Source organism: Apus apus, chromosome 9, assembly GCF_020740795.1.
Source record: "Apus apus isolate bApuApu2 chromosome 9, bApuApu2.pri.cur, whole genome shotgun sequence".
Classification (NCBI taxonomy): domain Eukaryota; kingdom Metazoa; phylum Chordata; class Aves; order Apodiformes; family Apodidae; genus Apus; species Apus apus.
This window is the reverse complement of record NC_067290.1, coordinates 9,422,997-9,447,675: the sequence shown is the minus strand read 5'-3', so window position 1 is coordinate 9,447,675 and position 24,679 is coordinate 9,422,997. Positions and strand designations below refer to the sequence as shown.

At 42.9% G+C, this 24,679-nt stretch overlaps 1 protein-coding gene across 4 annotated transcripts in view; it reads left to right on the top strand.

Annotated features, from left to right (window-relative positions):
- MGLL (monoglyceride lipase) overlaps window positions 1-24,679 on the top strand; it is a 96,650-nt gene that overhangs the window by 47,826 nt on the left and 24,145 nt on the right. For all 4 annotated transcript variants that reach the window (XM_051627676.1, XM_051627679.1, XM_051627678.1 and 1 more), the window contains one exon: window positions 9,536-9,642. In XM_051627676.1, the coding sequence (XP_051483636.1) occupies window positions 9,536-9,642 (107 nt within the window). The remainder of the gene's footprint in view (window positions 1-9,535; window positions 9,643-24,679) is intronic.

Here is a 24,679-nt window from a genome sequence, read left to right as displayed (position 1 = left end):
ATAACCAATGAAGGTCTCTGCCAGCACAAAGGACTGCAGACAAAATTGGATCAGAAAGGTAAAAGTGAGGGCAGGTAATAGACTCAGTGCAGGGAGTAATCCAGAGTTCAACTTTATTGGTGGAATTGCCTGGTTACAAACCATGCTGACAGGTCTAAGTATTTCAGGGAACTGGAGTTTTATGTTTTTCTTTAAACCATTGCCATACAATTGGGAATTGCACAGTCAGTACTTTATAAAAAAGTAATAATACCAGACTATCTTGAGTTCACACAACAGGTAAAGTGTCATCCCCTTTCTTCATCCTTCCTTACTCACAGCTCTCTTCCAAGCTACTGAGCATTTTCAAATGCCCAGAACACCTGATCAAATACTTCAGTTGTGCAATTTTATTGCAAGGAATGGCTTGGAAATGCCCTGACCCCCTTGTGCCAGGTGTATGCTTCTTAGTTTGTTCCCTGCACTGGAACTGTGGTGATGAGCAGCTGAAGTCTTCCTTTAATAATTTTTTTTATATTGTTTGTCATGAGTTGTCTGTGCCATCCACTCTCTGAAATAACAGCTTGAGATGGGAGGTGATTAGAGCCATGGCTAGAGTATAAAACTTGGACAATACCATTTTTAAGAACCATTGATTTTTTGGGGAGACTGACCATGAAGAAGCCCTGGTGAGCCCAGGTTTAGAACACGTGATGTTCAGCTCCTGCATGAAAAATACCTTGTGGAAAAAAGTAAAGTCAGAAGAAGTCTGCAGACTTGTCTTAGAGGGCTTTAGGAAACACTGCTTAACATTTAGGTGAAGTGCCCTCTGCAGCACTTCATGATCTGTCTCAAACTATCAGCACTTCATGGCAAATATTTGAAAATAACTGAGCAAGCAAGCGTGTTACTAAGGGCTTAAAAGTCACCAAGTACTTGTGTGGACCTAACCAGAGGGACTGCTGTACTAACTAGAGTAATTTGCATAATTTGAAACCTACAGAGCCTCAACTAGAACTCCTCATCTGCATACAGGGATACTACTGTCCAGTTCCATCTTCTGGGCTGAAGATTAAATGTGAGATTAAATGGTCAAAATAGGGCTGGGATGCCATGTAGGGAGTGTTCTTGTATGCCTTGAGCTGATCCCTTAATCAAACATGCCTTGTTCCTTTCTGGGAAGCCTGTTTGGTCTTTTAGAGTTGAGTTGGGTTTGCTGAGCTATGATCTTAGAGCAGCAATAAGTAGTGCCTTGTCACTGGAACAGGTACCAGTGCTCTGAGTATGCTGAGACTGCAGGTAAATACAGTAAGAAGGAACTGGTTTTGCACAGCTGCTCTGAAACAGAGACATACACATATATAAATATATATATATATACATAAAACATTCTTTGTTCAGTGAACAGGTTTAGTCCTGAGCTAGTGAGCAGTGCTGAGTTTAAACAATAGTGACTGTGCAGAAGAAAGCTTCTGGCCCTTTAATTTCAGCTTTCTCATGCTTTGAAAGGACAGTCCGTCTAGTTACACAAGCCTTTCTTTTTCCAAGGCTTTGGCTCACTAGGCAGTGCCTGCATTTTGATTTCAAGAAGAAACTGCTACATGACTGGCTAAAGGGTAATTTTTGTCTCTTTGGAAATCACCAGAGGTTCAGTGCCAGTCTGTAAAAGAGGAGAGGGAGGTCTGCGAAAACTGTTCTTGCTCTTAGTCCCTGTTTGTTGGTTCTCCATTGAGAGTCGTGGTCCTGCAGCCATCTTCCATCTGCAGTGGCTTTGCTTCCAAGTGAAAATGAATTTTTAATAACATTAAAAAGAAGTATCTTATTTTTCCTGATTTCCAAGAGGACCTATGCCAGAAACTCTTCAACATTTTTTAATATTCTTCCCTCACACCTTAATCTAAAAATGTTGGGTGTGATTTCAGATCAATTTGAATTCTGCAGCTGGTGTCCTCTATTTAAATAATGCTTTGCATAGTTTTCTTAGAAAGACACTGACTGTTTTGTGCATTCTTCCTTGTAGCTCCCTTTGGGAGGTATGGCCTCCATTTTATCTCTTGTGTAGCCCTTGTACCGAGGAAAGGCTGAAGCAGAACGAAGTACAGAACCAGCATGTCACATTCCAGCCTTACTCCCAGCTGGGCCCAGGGGCAGTTCTGCCAGAACTCCCCACAACTCATCCTTTTCCAGTCCTGTGTGTGTGAGCAATGCCAACATGTTGCCTCTTTGGAAACAGGAGTCATAATCCTTCATTCAGGGATTCCTGCTCTTTGTAGAAGGGCAGCAGCCAGAGGAAAGTGCAGCTCCAAACTGGGAGCTGTCCTTGTCTCCAGAGTCCTTGTCTGCCTTGCAGGGCCAGAGCAGCAGGTCTTACAGTCAGCTCTGCTGAGGAAAATTGCATCTCTGGTATCAAAGTGGAGGAGTGGCTCCTTTAGGCAGTCCCTGTAACCCTAGAATCCCTTCTCTTCAGTCTTATACAAGAAAGAGGTGGGAAGATCCGGCCCATGAATTTTAAGCTACACACCACACATTTCACCTCCGATCTCAGCCTTGTGTCCCCTAAAATTCTACTTCAGAGTTTCCTTGAAACAAAATGCAGCTGGTCTCAAATGTTAACTTTGCAGGGATTTGTCTAGAGCTGTGCAGTTGCCAGGTTCCAGTAATTCCTTCCCTCCACCCCCACCTGATGTTTCCTTCCTCTCCTCCCTGTATTAGACCACTCATGAGTTATTCTCGGTGAGGACTTGCTTTTCAAACAGCTACAATAAATCAGCATAAGCTGTTTCTCCACATTGTTTTGTGCTGGCTCTGGCTAGATCCTGTTTAACCTTTTGTTTTGAAATGTATCTGCACTACCCAGTTCTGTCTCTGCCCTGTTGATTTATGGTGTCTACGTTTTCTGGTGCTGTTGAATAACCAACCCATGTTACTCCTCCTGGAGGTCATGGCAGTTCTCAAATGTCCTCCTGACTCTGCTGATGAGGGATTGTCATGATTGAGATGTATGATGAGTCTAACCTTGCAGACATGTTGCAAGAGAGTTGCTTATGGAAGCAAGCACAGATTTTAAGCCTGACTCCTAAGTCTCCATCATGTTAGACAGAAGGATGCTGCCCAAATTAACAGCATCCCCTTTGGGCAGGCTTGACTGGGAACATCCAAGGCTGAGTAAGTGGAGGAAGAAAGTAGGAAGCAGAATTTGCTGGAGAAGTTTATTTTTAATTGCCAGTTTAGGATCTGGACAGGAATGGAGCTACAGATTCTAGTAGAGTAGACTAAACCACATCAAACACAAATGTGCAGAATCCTAAACCCCCACAAGCCCTATAAAATCAAGGAGAAATTATGTAGTGTGAGCACACTGCACAGTCCTTTGGCATATTCTGTGGTGCTCAAAGTTTTTTCACAGGCTAAACTACTGCAGCCTCTCTGGAAGAGGTGATTTCCTCCTGATTTGGAGTTCTGGGAGATATTCATGCTAATGCTACACAGACTGTGATATAGAGAGAAGGCTGATGGGGACTCAGCTCCAGGCCATTGCTGTTCTGACTGGCTTTTTCTCCTGAGTTGGCAAAAGTAGCAGTAGAACTGCTAGTTTAACATAACATTGTTCAGTTTCAATGACAGCTGAAAAAAGAAGTAACTACCCAGGTTATGGACCTGCATGGCAAAGCTGAGCATTTACTGGCCAGTAGAGCAGAGGCTAAGAATGCATTTCTCAACAGAACAGCAAGAGAGCAAGCAAAGCTCCTTGAAACATGGCTTGGAATTGGGAGCAAAGTCATTGTCTCTTGTGCCTTCAGAAGGACATAACTCTGCTTGTTTCCTGGAGACAGAAGGACAGCAGGAGGGGACACACCTGACTCCACCATAAATTTTCCTGTCTAAATGGAGTCACCGGGCTGAACTCTTGCCTAACTGCATAGGTCATGAGCACACACAGCATGAGAGAAATTGCCACAACTAGTTCTAATCCCATGGCCCAAGTTTTGTCAGGATTGCTTCAGGACACAAATCACCTAAAAAACCCAACCAAACAAAACTAAAACGAAAAACCAAAACCAACAAAAAAAAACAAACAGTGCAAAAGCTGACTCAGAAAACAGGTACAGGGACATTCCTCTTCCAAACTTGAGGTCTCACACCCACAGCAAGAGGCTCAAGAATTCTCCAGAGAAAAGGTCACCAGTGTCTGTTACAGTGAACAAAACAATTCTATGTTCTCGGAAATTATTATCTGGAAATTAAAAAAAAAAAAAGATAATCTTTGACCAAATACCAAGGGTAGAAAATTGGAATGACAGGTAAAGCTGGACAAAGAAGCTGTTTAATGCATAATCTTATTATGTGAAAAATAACTAATCTTCATAATCAGCAAGGACCACTAACCCAGCTACCACAAGAATGCATACCTGCAATTGATTTTCCATTATAATACACTTTGGAAGCAAAATAGACATGACATTACGTTCTTAACAAGTGGAAAAGGTTTGTGACCAACTATCCAGTTGCTTGTCCAAAAATGCCACCAGTGGAATGGTTTTGAGAAATAAAGGTTAATTGTTCACTGTGATTCCAAGTCTCAGGCTGATGCCAGCTACAAAGGAACTGATAAATCAGCTCAGACAACACAACAAAATGTAATACTTAATTTCAGTAAGCCAGTCATTTTTCTGGCAGCCTAGCTACCTCAGAGCTTTCCTGTCAGTTTTTAAAAATTACTTTAGGAATTTAGTGTCAGGTATTCAGAACTGCTCAAGTCAGATGTTCTTTGTTAGAGTTGATTTTGTTCTGGTAACAAAATACATAATACCAAATGAAAAGCATAGTTGCCTTACATAGAATAACATGGTATTAGCTTAAGTTGCAAGGACTTGATTCAGGAAATCATTTCCACGTGTGATTAAATCAGTCCTTATTCAGGACAGTATTTATAAATCCTTTTAAACTTTTATCTTGTACTGTTTAAGTCCTGCTGACTTTCATGAGTTGAAGAAAGTTTTCCTGAGGTTAAGCAAATACTGAAGTGGGGTGCTTTTGAACGAGGTGGAAAAGATTGCATTTTTCATGTATGCAGTCATAGGAAGCTTGTCTTTAGGTCTTTGGTCTAGTCCCAGTGGTTTGAGTTATTTTCTGGCGATAAAAGAGCATGCACAGGGTCCCACAGAAGTGCCTCTGTCCCCAGAGGACACACAGTGTTAAAATCATACCTTCACGTTCACAACCTTCCTTGTCTAGTTCAGTTTCAACTTGATTATCGTTGAATGTAAAGCAAGAACATGGGTCTTATACCCAGCAGGACCCAGGCCCTGAGATGTGTTTCTGGCCTGCCAGATTTCATAGCACAGCAGCTTTCTGAGTCTCATTTCAAGGTCTGTTTCTTCTAATCACAGAGCCTTGGGTCAAGAGAGCTGTTGCTCATTTGGGTAAGCTGGGAGCAGCTGTTTATTTTCCCTGCAATTCTTCTCCCACAATTGGTGGTGGAATTGTATCTCTAAACAATTGCACTGCCATGGCAGAGGGGGCAGAGGTGGCAATAAAGAAGGTGGGAACTTCTAAAACTGGTTCTGCTCTTGCATCTAAGGCTGAATTTCTTCCCAGTAAAGCTTCTCCCAACTGTTAGAGGATGTGAAGTTGCAGTGAGAAATATGGAAGGGCATCTCTGAGAGGCAGGGCAGAAAGACAATGTGTTCACCTGGGTTTGTGCCCACCAGCTTTGGGTTGCAGCCTGGCCTCCACCACTCCTGGCCTCCCTCATTCAGGCCAGGATGTTTGCATGGATCTTGTACCATCCCCACATGTGGCATGGCTGCCTGTTGCTTAGCAAGCTGCAGCTGGTGCCCAGCTGGGACTGCCACCAGTTTTGGGTGACCAGCACAGCGGAGATGTGGGGACAGGGCCTGGTCACTGGTCACCTCCTCATGGGTGATAAGTAAACACAGTTTATTTGAACAGTAAAGACAACTACTGTCCTGCCCTCTTGTTGTAATAAGTAACTGCATCTGTGTGCCAAGCTGGGCAGTGCCAGGATGCAGAAACCTGCAGTGGGGAGGGAGGAGGAGGTGGTGAAGGCTGTGGGAAGAGATCTGTGAAAACTGCCTGTTGCTTTTGCAAACAGCAGTCAATAAACTGGTTTTGTGCAATAGCCATAATTGTTGCACTCCTAAGGTGAGAGCAACCATGTGGGGGCTTACTCATGCTCAGCTCACACCTTGTCTTTGTGTGGAGACACCCCTGCTGAGCGTGGGGAAAGGGTGCTGTTGGGTGAGTAGGTACTACCATGAGCAGATGCCCAAGCAATGCTATTTCAAGATGTTCAGCAGTTACAGTTCCACCAGCCAAAGCCAGATGAAGCATCCAAAGATGCATCAGGTTTCCCTGCATCCAGTTAGAGAGTGGAGGTAGCCTGGGTTCAAACACAGGTCAGTCTCCACCAGGAAGCTTTGCAGGCTGTGCAGAGTGTTTTCTACCTGAAACATATGAGTTTCTAAGGATTTCATCAGTGCAATTGCAAGAGCTGGAGGTGAAGAAATTTCTTCCCAGGAGCAGTTTGATGCATGGCCAATACACAAACCTTGTTTAAAAATTTTCCATTGAGGTCATGCACAGAGGCAATGCAGTCCAGCAAAATGTCAAAGCCTTCAAGGGGGTTCTGTCTTAATTTTAAACAACTCCATTGAAAGTCTCTGATATTCTGTTATTCAAACCACAGTGGTAGGAAAGAGCAGGCTGTGATTCCAGAGCAGGCATGTCTGCAAAAATGTTTACACACAGTAAAGAACTGCTGTCATTCAATGTAATTACTCCTCATATTTTCATGCCATCTTGCTAGTGAAAATATGTCGAACCATGTATTTGTTACACTGTCTTCAGGTATTATTTGCAAAATCTAAACTTGTTTTGTAATGGAAAATGGGAAATCAGGTGAAAGAGCCAAATCCTTCAATCCTTGCTCAGATGATTTTCATACTGATTTCAATTTTTCAAGCTGTTGTGTTTAATGTATGGCCTCTGTGCTTAGACCTGAAAGCTGGAGATGAAGAGCTGTGTAGATGTGACCTAGGTTTTAGTCAGTGAAGCCACCCTCACTTTTTATGGAACAACAAAATGAGCTACTTCTGTTTCGACATAACAATTTGGAAATTTTACTCCTTGTTTGTGACTATTGATAGGACAAAACTTTCAAAAGTACCAAAGTCTTCTTGACAGCTACTGCTGTTAGGGCTCCTAAGGCACAAACAGTTAGAAGCATTTCGTTTGGTGCTTTGCAGACAGATAATAACCCAGGTCTCTTCCCTGTGGTGTCCAGTTCTGCAATGCTTGGCAGTTGCTGTGCTAAATGAGAAGAGGGGTTGCAGGAACACCTTGCCTCTATGAAGCACTGAGGGGTTGTTTTTTTTCTTTTCTCACTGGTTTGACAGAAGATGAGGAGGCTGAGCATCTAGCAGGATGCTGTCAGGCAAAGTCATGGTGCTACATCAGTGTGAATGAAAGCAAAATTAGGGCTTTGCTGTCAGGGAGGATGAAATAACAGCAAGAATTTCCTGGCAGAGATCTCTTTGCCAGCTTCCCATTAGGTTTCATTCACTTGATGCATTCCGGTGCATACACTCAGCTAATATTTCTCTGAGGAATGAAGGGCTTTATTCAGTCAGCCAAGTTGCACCTTACTCTGTGTCCAGTCAGCACCAAAAAAAAAATATAGGTCCTCTAAAGAATAACTGAGGGCTTAAGTAAGACACTGAGCAGGGAAGCTGTCAAGAGCCAGGTAATGGGAGGTATATAGTGGAGAGTCAGCCTGGCTGAGTCTGTTGGATATCAAGGTGATGGATACACAGGAATTTTCTCTCCCAGTTCCTTAGTTTCTGCAGCAGCATCCTGTGCACACAGAGCCCAGAGCCTGCAGGTTCCCAGCCCTGCTTCACCCCCTGAGCCCCTGCTCCATTTCTGAATGTCCATCAGATCTTTCAGCCCTGGACTTGGGGACTGTGATGTCCCAGGACCAAGGCTGAGGTGCCATGAGCAGTGTCTCCATTTCTTCAGTATTTGGAGCAACAATAATAGACCCTGCATTTTGAAAATCAGACTGTCTGGCAAGTTCATTGATAACTTGTCAAATCTACTGACTGGGGAAGATGACAAAGGAAGAAATAACTGCTCCCCACTGACTTTTGAAACCTTCAGTTATACCAAAGAACACTTTCAGCAAGGTAAATATACTACATAGCCTGACCTCACCCTTGCTAATTAGTATTAGACAGATACCAGAGCATCTTTGTGTTGCTGCTTCTGTTTGCAGTCTGCTCTGTAAAATGCTTCTGGTTTCGATGGATGATCTTTCAAGTTGTCTACCATGAGCAAGTACTTTGAAGCAGGTGCTAATCAGAGAGCTAGATCAGGAGTTTCTACGTCATCCAGCATATTTTTTTAAAGTTTAAATATATTAAGATCAAAGCAGTTTATTGCAGTGAATACACTGTCTAAAAAGATATTCGAAACAGTCAAAAGAAAGTGGAGGAAGTCACTAGCTGCAAACTCCTATCATTCTTTTATCTTGTTGGTTCATCTAATGTTTCACTGTTCATGTACTGCAAATGTATCACTTGTAGCCTTCAAACTGTTTTGTGGTTGCTGACGTTGCAATGACAGATGGTAGTTTTACACAAACAAGTTATGTTTACGTTGCTAAGCTGGATTTTACACAGTCACCTGTCGAAACAGCAAAACATCTGTGATTTCATTGCTACTTCTGCTACAGTTCTGGTCTAATTCTATACAAACTTTGCCCAGCAAAAACACTGAGAAAGTTCATTCAACTTCAGTCACTCACATGATGCCATCCCAGTAGAAGTATCATTGGTAAAACAGGAATCTTCGAAGAAAAGTATTTGCTTGTCTTTTACAAATACGTGTCTGTTAGACTGGGGTTTTTATGATCCCTGTCTGAACTCATATGGTGGCCATGTAAGAGTGACTTTAATCACCAAAGCGCAGCAGCTGTTTTGGGGCAGAACCTGTTGGGTTCAAAAGATAAAATTCCAAACTCCAACTGAAGTTCTGGACTCTGGATCCTCTTTAGCTGAAATATAATCTTTAAGACTGCTCTGTAGTCACTGTTGCAGGTTATAAAGTTTAGAACAATATTTGTATTAGAAACCACGGAGAAATACCAATCCTAAAAAAAATCAATAGCAACAGTTGCACTGTAGGAGCAATGAAGATGCCTCAAGCCCAAGATGGAGTTATCCAGCTCATGCCCATCTGTATCTTCAACTTACAGCAGACCATGGTGGCAGACAAATGGGAAAGGGTAGTGTCTGTTCCATGAGCAGCTGACTTCCAGCTGCTCTGTCCTGCTACCACCTGCTGAAGGCCAGGTTGGTGATAGGTCAGGGGGGCAATCCTTTCCCCTTCTTCACATCCACCTCAGCTATTCGATACTTGCTTTGTGTTTGCTGATGCCTGAAATGCTGTTGCTAAATTGAATATGCTGTTTTTCCTTGCAGCTCTGAAGAGTTGATTGCTGAGTTAATGATTTATACCTTAATGCTCCATTTAGGGCCCTGGTGTTTATCGCTCATGGCGCTGGGGAGCACTGCGGCCGCTATGAGGACCTGGCCCAGAGGCTGACAGAACTTAACTTGTTTGTTTTTGCCCATGACCATGGTGAGTAGCCTAAAACAGTACTTGATTTACAGCAGTTCAGGACTTTACTGAGGTACAATGCCATTAAAGCTGCTCAGCAGTGAGAGAAGAGTCAATGAAATATTTACACCTCAGAAAGGGATCATCTGTCAGTTTGTAATGATCTGTGTATTGAACCTTTGAAAAGCAGTCCCCATTTACCTTGAGTTTTCCTCAGCCTTGTCCTTGACATTACTGCTGGTGCTATTTTAACCTCTCTGTAGGGGATTAATTCTCTTTCATCTAGCTCTTTGGGGGGTGAGGAGGTACTGTCCACTGTGGAAGTGGGACTGGGAGCTATTTCTGCTGGATTCATGACTGCTGTCCTAAATACCTGGAGGTCTATCATTTCGATTGACTTCCTTCTGAGTTGGAGGTGGGCTAGCAGGTGCTTGCAGAAATTCCAGCAGAAAGTATCTCCATTGCTCCCTGTTCATCTGTATGGCATAAAGTTCACAAAGAAGGTGATGGAACAGGCCACGTGCTGTCCGCTCAGTGGCTGCTGCTAGTAGACTACAGACAATATGTACAAAAAGTTACTGAGCTCCAGGACATGAAAAGAGCCACCATGGACCTATGGAAGTCTGCAGTTGCTTGCTGTGTATGCTTAATGTTGTGCCTTAGTTCTTCCTTCCCTTAAAACTTGATAAGGGTTTTAAGACATAGCGTTGAAATAACAATATTTGAAGCAATGAACCTAGAAGAAACAATAAAACGTTGTATTTATCATATGAGTTTGATACACAGATCTCTTTGACTGATGGAGACAGGTTTTTGGGGTGAAAGTTCCTGTCAGGCATGTTTTGTGCTGTGTAAAGAGTCAGTTATTTGCTCTCTTCTTCCTTGAGTGTTTTTTTTACTAGAGAAGCATAAATATTTTGTTGTTTTTTTCTAGAGACTTATTTTGGTGGATTAATTAGTTCACTTTGATTAGTATATATCTGGTTGCTCAGGCTAGTTAACAACTTAATTCTGCCTGTCAAACCTACAGTTTTCTTTGTCAATTCAGTTTGGTTTTCTTCACTAGCAATGGGGAGAGGGTAAAGAGGAACCTGAAAGCAGAACAAGAGTTATGTTACACAAAGAGGTAATTTAACTAAGCCTAGATTCACTGGAAGTTGGAAAGACAATTAACAATATTTGCACCTAAAGAGGTAAGCAGTGAGGATAAACTTTGTTTTATGGAATAGAAGTTACAGCCTGACCTTGATACCAGGGAGAGCTGAAGGTCAGGAACACCTCCACTGCCAAATCTGCTCAGATCATACTTAGAGGTTTATAGCTTTCCTCCACCATTTTATCAATTCCAAATCACTTCAACAGTGTCTTCCCTTTTTGCATCCCATTATCGGATATCTTTAGGTAATATTATTTATTCTGTTATGTTAGCAAAATAATTGCTTTCTGTTCCCCATCTCTTACAGTGGCTCTTAGTCTCACAAGCTTTGTGCAGATTTCCTGACCTGGACATTTATTCTGGTTCTACTGTTCTCATGGATTAAATTCCAAATATAGGTGCATTATCTGTGAGATCATTAATGCAGTTGCACAGTATGGCTGGCATGACTTCCCAAATGAGTTGGAAAGTTACTAGGGCTGTAGTGTGCATGACTTGACTGATTTATATTCTTTCTACCCTTCAGTCAAGAGAAATTATTTCCATTTATATTGCAGGGTCTGTAGGAGCTTGGGCACTGGCTCTAAATCTTGCTGAAGGCTGCTCTGTTCCTGCTATGCAGGCTTCAGCAAAAAGTTTGGCACTTCACAGAGCAACAATATTCACCCAAATCTGTGTCTCAGTGTTGCCCCATATAAGGTATCACTGGCTCAGTTCTCTTGGCATGTCAGGATTCCTACATTTACTCTGTGGGGTGTTTCATAGTAATCCCAAGACTGCTGGACCTCAGAGATGTGCATTAGAAATTTTCCACGGTGGTGATGAAAATTTAATTCCAGAAGACCTCTTAACCCTACCTTACATCTAATAATATTAAAGTGCTTTTTTCATATCAATACCATGAAAGAAAAAATTGATATTCCTTTGTAATACAGCATTGCTTTCTGTGGTCTCTCCTCTGGTGCTTTTAATAGGCAGGTACCCATTTCATATGATTTCTGGGTTTACCTGGTGTGCAGCTTCATGAAGGCAGAGTTAAGGCTGCTGGGATGACCTTGCTATGTGTTTCTAAAAGCTTTAGGTATTTTGAAATTACATCTCACTTTTTCAGTTTTCTTTCTACGTTGTTATTATTTTATTATGTCAACATTCTGGTGACAGAAAAAAGAGACAGACAAACATACTAGGTTCTTGGCAATTAATTTAGGAAAGCCCTCTTGGAAGGAATACCCGTGGAAGATTCATGGAACCAGAGTGATATTGTAATTCTTCAGTGAGTCACAGGCAGATTGCAGCTCCTTTAGTTATAATGCAGTATTTTTAGGGATCTGTAAATCTGAGAGCCAAGGAAAATGAGAATAGAGAATGTGGTTTTGTTTTCTCATACCAAGCATTTTCAGTTGGTAAAGCACATGATGTTCCAGCTATCCTCATCTCTTTTCCTGTAACATCTCATTTGCTGACATCCCATTCTCTATGGTTGCATGACATGGCCAGAGCCCAGAAAAACCACAATTACACCTTCAAAAGTACATGTCAACTACTAGCAGTTACCAGAACATTTCCAAAGCTCAAGGGCCACAGAAATGTGTTTACTTTGGTCTTTCACTTCTTAACAGTAGTGGCACGGGCCCTCTTTTGTCACTTGGACTTGCTGGTGCTTCCTATGGGTAGTGTGGCTGTCTTAGATGAAGATGAGGAGGGTGAAATACTCAGCCCTAACCTGGCATCAGTTCCCAGCCCTTAGATTTGCTTGATGACAGCCCCTCCAACCTTCTACCTGTCCTGGTATGTGGAGACCTCTGACTCTTTGACTCTCTTGAAGCTGTTGAATTTCCCTCTCTCAAGTTATGTGTAACAACAGATCAAAGCAGAAGGAAAGGTTGCAGTACTAACAGCTTATTCATATTCCTTAGATGTTTCTAACTGAAGTTGGGTTTTCTTTTTCAGTCCTGCTGCTGCTTTGTGTGTGGTGAGCATTTCTGATGGGTTAGCAGGTCCCTCTCAGACTCCTACTGTTGCTTGTGCTCTCCATTAATCTTCTCACTGTTTTCTCTGTTTACTGGAGCACATATTTCTAAAAAGTAGAAAGTAGCTGGAGCAGAAATTTTTACATGCTTCAAATATTATCTGGTTTTGTTGTTTTATTGTTTGTTTGTTGTTGTTGTTTTTTTCCCCCAAGTGATTGCTGTGTTGTTCTTTCAATGTTAAAAGACCATTTTGTTGATGAGAACAGAAGGCTTTTATTTATTCATAGCACTGGGAAGGACTGATCTCTGCAGAAAGATTTAAAAGGGCTAAACATGGTCGAACTGGGAGGGGGAAAATTACTAAGAAGGATGTCAGCATTAATAAGAGGAAGAATTAGGGTAGCACAGCGAGTGAGAAGTATCAGCTCCTGCACAGCAGCACGAGGGGATGTTCCTGGAGAGCAGCACTCCCTGATGAAGTGATCAGGCAGGCTTCAGGGCCATCTCCAGGGTTGGAGTTAGGAAAGCCTTGACAAGCATTATTTGGAGCTGGTTTCCTGGCAGAGCAGCACAATGGTTCCTCGGTGACTGCAAACAAGGCTGGGTGTGGGTCTGCTCACCCATGGCAAGCTGTTCTCTTTCTGCTTCCCCTGACTGAGTCTACCTCATCAGAGCAAGAAAAGATTGAACTGCTTTTCTGCAGAGACATAGGGAAAAATGGCACTCATTGTTTGCATTGCCTTTGGCAGGGGCTTCCAATGAGTTTTGGGTGTTTTTATTTCATTTTTTTCCAGAGGAGGCCTCCTGGCCTTCAGCATAATACATGAACCTTGCTGGGAAATAAAATCTTCTATATACACTACTAGAAATAACCAGGGGTATGGACACATTAGCATTTGCAGGAGTGCAAAATGTCTGTTTTCCCTGGGAATCCTGCAGCAGGTAGAACCTCAGACAGTTGCACTACCTGGACCATACCAGCAGCCATGCTCTGAGCAGCTGGGTGGCTGCTGATGTGCTCATCCTCAGACAGGTGCTCTCCTTGGCTGGGAAAGAGAATATAGCACTAGCTGTGCACCTGTATTCGTGCATCCTCTTCTGGGCTTTTTCTGAAGTGATGATGGTTGTTCTCCCAGGAGAAATTCATAGTGCTGCTAAGCCCCCTGAGTAAATACAGGTCCTGAACATAGTGCATATTGTAGGCAGAGTTCCTGTGGTAGGGTAGCATGGTGAAAAACACTGTCAGAGTTCACAGGTTGGAGCAATGGCTGCAAGGGGAGGAGGAGCCCAGCTGTTGGGTTGAATTCCCCTCTCTCCTCATGTATTTCCTCTGCATAAATCCCCACTCTTCAAAAGCCTGGAAAACTCTTTCTTTTAATACTTTTACTAATGTTTCCAATCTGAAGACTCCAAGCCTGCTTGTGTTTGTCAGGTGAGGACTGCTGCGGGGGCATTTGTTGCTGACAGTTTATTAGGATTGTCAGGCAAAGAAAGAAGTTCTTCAGAGCTTCACATTAAACTTTACAAGTACATTCCCTATGCCATTTTGTTCTTCAAATTATCTTGACTTGTCTGTCTTCCGGTCTTTTATGTGAATTCAGTTGGAGTGGAGAGAGAGCTGCTAAGGGCTGATTAATCAGTCCTGCCATTATACAAGTCTGTGGACATCAATCTTTGTGTGTATGGCTCTGCAGACTGTGGGATTGAAAGCTCATGACAGAGCAAAACCAATGGGAATATAAGGGAGCACTTAAATAATTCTTTGACCCTTGATCCATATTAAGTGTCATATGGCCCTGTGAACCCTGTCTGGAATTGTTCCATCCTCACCTTTTCACTCAGCGGAAGACAGAGTCATAAACGTGGCTGCAATGTGTAAAGGCAGTGATGCAGTGATGTCTGCTGCCTGAAATGTGGGCAGAGATGGAAACTGAGGGGGATACCAGAGAAGAATCATGCTGGGGTGCCCCACCTCTCATGTTCTCTCTTGTAAGGATCTACTATAAGTTCCTTCTAGCGGGGGGATCCCAGAGGAGAGGGCTCTTTGGCCTGGCTGGCAGAGCACTCCCAGTGCTGTTTCATCCGGTTTTACTCCATATTTGGTACAGTCCCACAGCAGCTTAGCTCTCCGTAGCCCTTCCTTCTCCAGATGCTGAGGGAAGGCAGTGGTCTGGCTTATCTGCCTTCCAGGGCAGCGGTGAAGAATGCTTAGCATGTGGGGGGCATGCAGGAGGTGAAAGCACAGCGTGTAATTATGGGGTGAGAGTTCAGCACGCTCTGTAGTTCCTTAGGCAGAGAGAAAAAAATAAGAACCTGGAGCAAAGTCCTCCTATAAAACAAATAGGTAATGAGTAAACTTTCTTCTGCCACCCTCTTCCAACTTTGTTGTGGTTGTGGGGATTCTCATGTGAAGTGGGGCTACAGTGTGTGCTTCTCCCTACCCAGACATGAATGATGAACTTGAAGACCAAAAAAAAGAGATTAGCTTGAGACAAATGAGAAGACCAGACTGTCCATCCGCGATGGGCTCCAGCCAGAATGAAGCCAGTTGCTTCTCTCCTCCAGCTCTTCTGAAGTGACAACTGGTCTTGTAGCACGGAACCACAGAGCAACAGTGTCAGCTTGTAAGGAAAACAGGTCCTTCAGTTTGAGCCTTTGAAATTATAGGCAAAATTATTCCTACTGCTAAGATGCAGTTTTCCTTGTGCATTGGACAAGCTCTTGAACACACTTTCAACTGGATAGTGTATTTTCTCTTGTTTTCTCCCCAGTTGCTGCATGGAGTTGGGCTCTCTTGGTGGTTGTGCGATAGAACCTCCCAGAGAGGCCACAGCTTGTGTAGGAAAAGGTGGTCTGGATACACCTCCCACAACACAATAATGCCTGTAGTTGTATCAGGATACAGACTATCCTGTGGCTCAACAGGCAATTTTAAATACTTTAAGAGGGCTTTTTTAAATGGAGGTGTGTACACTGTTACTGTGACTTTTGAGCTGCTTGTTAAGAGATTTCTGCAGCCCAGACTTGCTCTGGTGGAGTCGTTTTAGCAGTGATCCTGTCACTTCAGCACTCACCCTTCATTCACACTGGGATGAGAGAAGCCTGAATCTTTGCCCGCACCACATGGCATCTTTCAGTGCAGCAAGCAGTGTTTGTGTTTGAGGAGAGCAGCTACACAGCAGCAAGAAAATACCAGGGGAATCATGAAAGCAAATACCTACATTGTCCCAGGCTCTAGAGGAAGCCACAAGCTGGGACTTGGAAATGCAAGTGCAGCTTTTATTTTGTTTGTCTTGTGAAAGCAGATGAAACAATGCTGTCTAGCCAGGAAGCAGCTAGACCACAGGAGACTAAAAATAAAAGAGACAGTGAGGCTGCACACAGCTGATGCATCTGACAGTGCTCACCTAAGTCACAGTGGAGTGTTTAGTTTAAAAAGTTTGGGGTAGGAAGGGAACAGGGGATACTCAGAGTTGTTTTCCTTCCATTGCACACAAGGGATGAGACTTTCTTTGTTTCATGGACTTTCCAAGAGTAATACTAGAGCCATGGTGATGTAGAAGTGGGGGAAACATAGTCCTGCACCTATCTTGTAGGCAGGGGGGTTGGAAATTGAGAGGACTGGATACACTTTTAGCACAGACACATATAAGCAAGAGCATCTGAAAGCAGACACATGATGTGTGCTATGAAAACATGCCAAAGCAAATCTGGGCTGTTCAAAGAAATCTATTTATTTATCTGTCCAATTTTTAATATATTTTATTCAGATTTAACTGTACTATAATCAGTGACATAAGACAGGCAGATAAGTTCTGTGCTATAACCCAGAGCTGGATGAAGGCATTGTTTGGATGGGGAGGAAGGCAACACAGATGCTCCTTCATCACTTCCCATGTGTCTGGACACCACTAGATGATCATGATGGACTGCAGGAAAGAGTGCAAAGTACAGTTATGGCTTGGTTTCCTCTGTTATGGTTTCCTCAGTTTCCCCAATTACTCTGCTCCTTCCAACCACTGAACTATTGCTGTAGAGCCACCCTATAACAATGGACCATTGAATAAACAACAACATCTCAGCCAGTTGAGCAGGTCCTGCCCGGGCTGATCTTGCTCTTCACACAAGAGCAAGCTTCACATCTTCAGCCCCCTTTGAGCTTCAAGTGAAGCTGGGACACCCTTTACTCCAGCCTTGCTTCATCCATTTTCTGGCACCAGCCATTCTCTTTCCTCACTCCATCAGATGATGAGAGTGCTACAGAGCCAGCTCCCCCTGCTTTGCTGTGGGGCCATTTTATGAGGGAATCCCTTTTGGGGCACACTGGGATCTGAGGAGCTGGCTTTTTACTGTGAAAGAAATGGCCCATGCAATCCACCCTAGTCATCCTAATTATTCACTGCTTGCTAATGAGCAGAGGGAGAAATGTCAGTGATCATTCCATGAGATAGTACATCTTCTCAGCAGCTGCTTCTTAAACAAAGCCTCGCTGTTGGCCTTCACACAAGGAGGCGTGAGGCTGTAACAATGGCCACAGTGAGAGGGGACACAGTGGCCGGAGGAACAGAGTGCTCCTTCTGAGCACAGCGACTTGGAGCTTTGAGCTGTTGGCACTGGCCACTCTCCAGATTGTGCTCCTCAACCTGTCACTGTTCACTGTTAACAGACAGATTGCATGACAGAGGAAAGACATGTCATTCATTCAGGAAACTTAAAAGGCTTCCTTCTTCCCATGAGGGCTGAGTCCCTCTGACTCTGGCTTCCCTTCCGTGATCCTGCCCCTCAGATGAGAGTTACCCTCCCTGGTAAAGAGGAGTGGGATGCTAAATTTGTGTGGAGTGCTGATAATGTTGGGACTAAGTGATAGGAATTGTGGACCAGATAATCAGGAATAAAACATCCTTTGTTTGGACAAAGGGTTCACTATGGAGAGTAAGATAAACCAAAGAGATAAAACCAATAAGATAAATTAAATAGCTTTGGCTGAACTAAGCTCATTTCATTTTACAATGTGTCATTTTGCTTCTGTTGTCTCAAAGATCTGTGCAATTGCCACCTGTATTCAGTCTTTACATATATAAATGAATCCCCATGCAGGGGTCAAGGTCTGCCTTCACAGCTGCTCAGGTAACTCTGTCACCATGTCAGAAAGTGGGTTCAGGCATGGAACTTGTAACTGCATTTCCTATTAGGGAAAGGAAAGTTGGCAACCTCATCTCATGTCTTCAACTAGCTTTACTAGCTGTGGGCATATGTCTGCATGCAACATGGTTGAGGGTGGAAGGACAAGGACCAGATGGTCATTAAAGAGCTAAGGCTGAGAGAACAGATCATTTTATGTTGCTAGCTGTGTCTGTTGTCTGGGGCTACTGGACAGACATCAAACTTGCTTCAAACTATGTTCTAGGGGTAATTTCCTTCACTGACTTGCATGGCAGGACATTAGTTCATATCAGCAAGGACTCTGGCCTCAAGAAGCATTAGAGGAATCTGTATTCCTCAAGATAAAACAGAAATAGAAGTTGTATATAGCATCAGTGGACCTTTTCCATTAATTGTGTGGATAATAGGATGGAGAGCACTTCCAGCCAGTTTATGGGTGTACCAAATTGCAGAAAGTGAGCATGTACTGGAAGGCTGCTATTCACAGGGACCTTGACTGGCAGGGACCTCATGAAGTTTCAACAAAGGCACTTGTGGAGCTCTGCATCTGGGGTGAAGTGACCCCTTCAGTGTTAAAAGTTGGGCAATGAATAAATAGAAAGCAGTTTTGCAGAAAGGACCTGGGGATCCTTGCAGACAAGTTGAACATGGGTCAACAGAGTGACCTTGTGGTGAAGAAGGCCACCACATACTGAGCTGTATTGGAGAGATTATAGCCAGCAACTCAAGAGAAGTGATTATTCCCTCCCATTCAGCAGTTTTGGGACCACATCTGAAGCGCTGGGTCCAATTTGCTGCCCAGTAAAAGGAAAACATTGACATACTGGAGCAAGGCCAGAGGAGGGCTGGCAGAACAATTAGGGTACTGGAGAACAAGACGTACGAGGAGAGGCTGATAAAACTGGGTTTATTTAGCCTTAGAAGAGAAAATTTAGAGGGAATCTTATTGCTGTCTAAAAGTCCCCAGTGGGAGGGTGTGGAGACAGCAGAGCCAAACTCTTCCTGGAGTTTCACGGTGATGGAATGGGAGGAAACCGCCACAAGTCACAGCATGAGAAATCCCAATTACGTAGAAGGAAAAAAATATTTTCACCATGAGGGCAGTCAAATGCTGGAGCAGGACCCAGAGAACTGGGGAAATCTCTAGCCTTGGAGATACTTAAAGCTCAACTCAGGAAGGCTCTGGACAACCTCACTGAGTGGGAAACACTTTGAGTAGGGGCTTGAACAAAATAATCTCAATATGTCCCTTTCAGCCTCAATTATTCTTTATGAACTAAAGAGGATCCTAGCTGCTAGCATTTGTGATGTTACTTCCAAAATTAAAGTACAGAAGGTTTTGAAATAGGTGAAGAAATTACCCTCTTAAAAGCAGATTTTAATGGTATTTACAATTAGGAGCAGCTTCATCTTCAGGGAGATGCTTTTTGATGTCTTTGCAGGATGAGTAAAAGGAAGCTTGCTTATTTTCACCTTTACAGGTGAAACTTTTCCATAGCAACAGCATTTCATTAATGTGATTAGCTTTCCTATTGTTTATTTGTCAGATATGTCTAATTTGGAGAAGCTAATTACTGATGATTCCTCACCTATAAATGTATCTTCGTACAGATGTGGAACTTGTCATCCTACTGAGTTACAAATGACTGTTCCAAGTCCCTGAACACCATTCAGAAAGTACAGAATATATTTTGTGTATATAACTCCTGTTGGATTAAAACATAGACTGGGTTCCTTCCGTACCTTTTTACCTAGATAACAGGACTCAAAGGAGTACAGTCCATCTCAGGTTAGTTTCTAGTTTGGCACTAACCTGGAGGAACAGCCTTACTGAGGAGTGTGGTATTCAGAGAGAGCCCTTATATGCACCCAACAAAGGCAAAGGACAGGCAGCTTTACAAAGAGAAGTATAACCAGCCAATAAATAACCTAAAACTGCCATTTCATCTTCATTTTAAATGCACTTTGTGCCCTACCTACAATGGAAACTACTGAATAAATAGCTCTTGCTGAACTGAACAGCTATGGTATTGGGAGAAATCATTCACTAAAGCCAGCAAAACTTTCCAAAGCTTTGAATGAGGGAGTTGTTTTTCCTTACAACATAAGCAGCAGTCCAAAGTCATGGGAAGGCTCACTTAAGCTGCATGTATTTGTTTTGATCAAAACTGTGGCAGTCTCATTGTATTTTTCACCAAAAAGTTGCTCTTAACAGATTCTCCAGGCCTGCCCCAGGCAGATTTGCTGCACTGTGTGTGTGTTAATGCCCATGAGCTGGTGCAGGATCTAAGCCCATGACAGGCTCCTTGGAGTGAGGCATCAGCCCCCCTCAGCTCCACGGTGTTGTCATGGCCCGTGCTCTGAGGTCAGGTTGAGGGCTGGGGCCAGAGTTATGCTTGCCAAAATGAAGGTGCAGAAGCAGCCCATATACTGCTTTTTATACTTTGTAGTTCTGTTATTTTTTGTTGGATTGTTGATTTGCTCATTGATCAAGTGTGGCATGTTGTTATAGCACTGATAGACGTGATGCCAACTGACGGATTTCCTCAATAGCTAACTAGCCCTGTTGATTTTCCTGGGAGCAATTTTCTCTGTTCCAGATCATGAGCCCTTTTAAGGGACTGTCTCACAAGTCCTAAAACTAATAAACATCTTCCTTATTACAAAAGATGCAGGGACTTTTTTAAAAAATCAAGTATTCTTTAGCAGCAACTGCAAACAAGACATTGAATATTGCAGCAACAAACCCCAGAAGCAACACAGACAATGAACGAGGGGAAAATTAATCTTTTTTCAATTCACATATTCAGATTCTTCCCTCTGTAATCAGTCTGAGAGTTGCAAAGAAGCATATTTGGTTACAGTGTCTGGTCTTTTCAGTTAATCATGTTCCTCCTATTGCGCATTCATTTTGAATGTGAAACAGGACATTGATTTGTTTATTAAAATATACTCTTGTTAGCAGAGAGACAGGAAGACACTCCCTGGGTTATCTAGGCTTTGGAAAAGCCTGTATGATTCAGATCAGGATGTGTCTCATTATGAATTGTGGTGGCAAACTATGCAAGAAGGAGTTTGGAAACCCCCACTTGACCCTGCCACAGGTTTGTTGTGGTTCTCAGGAAAAACACTTCACCTCCCTACACCTCAGGTTACTCATGGCAAAATCCAAACCTGACACCAACCCTCTTCCAGAGAGCTTGCAGGAGAAAAGCCCAGAGCTCCAAGAATGCAAAGCTTTTACAGTGGATGGTTCTTCACAGGCTGAGGGGAAGCTTCAGCCAGTGAAGAGAGCAGCTTAGAATAAAATATCTCACCAATATTTAAGGGGTTGAGGCAGAAAAATAAGAAAGATTAAGTTGCAACTATGTAGTGTTTTCATATGTCCAAACGCTGAACATTTGATTTTGGATCAGCTAAGGAATGGGGTTGTGGATGGAAAACAAACAATCATATGTCAGATAATTACATGCCAGTTGTCTAGTTTGCTAGTTGCATGTTGTTTGACTGAATTTGTGTGCAGGATTGCACTTGGAAACTTGGCCACTTCACAAACAATGCAGCAAAGCTTTTCTTTACCAGCTAAGCCTGTGTTTTACTCCACCCTCTCTCAGTGTTGCCCAATGTGTTGGAATAATCTGTTTTAACCACAAGGTGAGATTTCCTGCAGGATTAAAAGTGATGCCACAGACCCTGGCTCTCAGGGGTTAATTTCTCTGAAGATACTGTCTTCAGTTCTTGGGGAAAGCTGTTCATACCCACAGCATCTCTAATGCTGGGATTTATTCAGGGCTTGGCAGTACTCTCCAATTTGAGAATCCTTGTTTAGCTTCAAAAAGAAAGTGCTGAATTGTAGATGGTACAAAGACTAATGCTCCCAACTCTGATCTCTTAAAATTTACATTCTATACAGTGCACTTATTTTCTGGTTCTGAATTTATCAAAGACTAAGCATTCTGGGAGACCCTGGCAGTTTGTTTCATGCTAAGGAGTAGGCAGCCTGATCCGTAGCAGTGCCAAGTTCACAATCAGTTCAGCAGAGGGCTGGGGGAAAGGAGAAGTCGGGGGGCTTTTCTGGGCTGAGGCTGCCTGGTATAACCTGTTCTTTTAATTACAGTCCTGTGTCTTTTAATGAACCTTGCACCTATCCTGCCCAGATTTTCAAGAGAGCTTTTGCTGAGCTGCAAATAAGCCCATGCTGACTGATGGCAAAGGAGATTGCACAGTCCAAAAACAACATAAAGGTCCATAACCTTCAGCAGCTCAGCACTCATACCTGGGCATTGTTTACTGAACTGCAGACCTGATAGCTATTATTCATGGTCTGCTGTCAGCCAACCATGGTTTGAAATGAGTAAGAGAGCACAGAAAGCAATAATCTGCCAGTTTGGTCCCGACTTCTTTGGTAAATATATATGTGGGGAGGATTTCAGAATTGCAGGGAGGAGAGTTACAGAGAAAAGCATATTAAGTACTAAAAAGCAGCTGGAAACAATAGCACTGAAATCAGTCTCTACCAAGAAAGGACAACAGTTTTTGCTGCAAGATTAATTTAGTACAGCTATTTTCTGCCATGCTACTTTCCCCGTGACTTTCCCCGTGCACCAGCTAAATAGCACCCAGTCATGAGCCAGCTGGCAGCCATGGGACTCAGCTCTGGCACACAGGGCAGGGTTGTCCCACCCAGGAATGCTCCCTGCCAGACCTGCTTAATCAGAAGGGTTTTTTCTTATGTTGCTCCCAGTCAGGTCAGGGAGGGTTTGAGCAAGCTCTGTGTGAATGTACCCTGTTAGAAAAAAATAAACAAAAAACCCAAAACAAGCCTACCCTTATTTCAAATATTCCACCTGCTGCTCACCCATTCAGGTTGTGCAAGGTGGGTATAAAAAGCTGTCAGCTCTGGAAGAGCAGTATTCCCTTCATGCCTTGTCAGGAATGGGGACAAACCCAGTGTAATGAGGGTGGCAGGGCAATGTGGCAAAGCAAAAGAGTGAAGCAAACAGCTAAAATCTCTTTAACTCTGTGGGAAAGTTCCCTTCAGACAGGCTGGTTGGGAACTGAAAGTGCAGCCCACAGAGAGAACTAACCCTAAATGCAGGAGTTGGGAAGCTCTGGTTTGCTGATGACCTTTTGACTGATTAAATGGTAAAACACCTTGCCAGTGTCTTAAAACATGATTCCCACTTTTTAAAAACATTATTCTTATTTATTTGCCAGTTGCTAAAAGAAATTATGTAACAAAAAAAAAAAAATCTGTGCCAAGATTGCTTTGAAATAGAGAAAAGCTGTACTCTGGTGCCAAGAATCTCAGACTAAACAGAACCCACCGGGAGCCCTTGCTCTATATGGGAACTGGTGTTTATTTTAACATGTAGATAAACTGGGTGAAAAATGGCTCCTTTAATTTTGTTGTTGTTGTTGTTATTGAAGTGGGTTCCCAGTGGGTGGTCTGCGTGAAGGGGAACCTTTTGAAGCTAGCTTGAAAGGCAGTTGTGCCTGTCCCCCAAGACATTCTTCAGCAGCATGGAAGGAGTTGCTACATGACCCAGCTTTCATCTCCTTTTCTTCTCGATGCTTAATCTACTGTTAGCAGGGAAGAATCAGGACTGTCTTTCCCAAGATGAATTGATCCAATTGTTTTCTCAAGCATACAAAAATTCAAGGCACATGTATGGAGTTTGCAATGTAACTAGCTTGTTTGATGCTGCTGCAGGGAGCTGGGCAAGGCTTCCTCTCAGGGATCAAGAGGTGGGTCATTAACTGGCCACGCTGTTTGGAGGGGAACAATCGGGCAGGCTGCGCAAACTCTCAAGCAGGGCAAATGAAACCGTCTTTAAGCAAATAGAAGAGCAAGAAATGAATGGCCTTTGTTAAGGCAAAAATGGAAATGTTTTCTAGTTAAACAAGCTGTCATTTAGGACTTAATAGCATGTGCATGTTGGAGAGCCAACCCACATGCCAGCCGTGCTTTGGAATAAATGGGCAGGGAAGGGGAAGGGGAGTGTGTGGTTCCACTCCAGCACTGGCTTTTTTATTCAAAACCCTGACATCTTGAATTGGTGCCCCAGCTGTTTTGAAGATGCAGCTTGGATCAGAAAGTTAATGCAAGTGGACTTTCAGCCTTGTTTTCATCTCAGAAAAACAGAAGTTTGCACTCTTTTTTTTTCTTTTTTCATTTTATGGTACTAAAACAAGTTAAGATAATTTATGTGTGTATATATATATGTGTATACATATATGTTTTTAAAGCTAAATTAAAATAGCAGGGAGATTGTCCTTGGCTACTCTCCTCTTCCAGTGAGTGTGAAACTCTTGCTACCATCAGAGAGGTATCTTAAGTCATCTGTGGACAGCAGAAAATAGGCTCTTCTCTGTTCTTAAAAGATCAGCAGCGTATATGTCAAATGAACCTGGGAGACCCTGGATTAACTCCATCAAAGTCCTTGCCATTTTTCTAGTGTCTGAGCACTGATATTGGTTCTATGTCATGCCAGAATAAGTCTTTGAAGACCAACTCTGATGCTAAATAAAGTCACCTCAGCAATATTGCAGAGAGTTAGCTGCTTCTTATGAAAGAGGGCAAAATCTTAGTGCAACACTGAAAGAATAACAGCTAAAAATGTTTATAGCGCCTTAAATAAAATCACTTGTTACCAGGTTATAAGACTCCTTAGAGTGCCTCACTGATTATATATCTTACATTTATATTCTGAGTTTCATCCTATGGGAAAAGAGATTACATAGGAATTGTTTCATGCATCACCAAAAG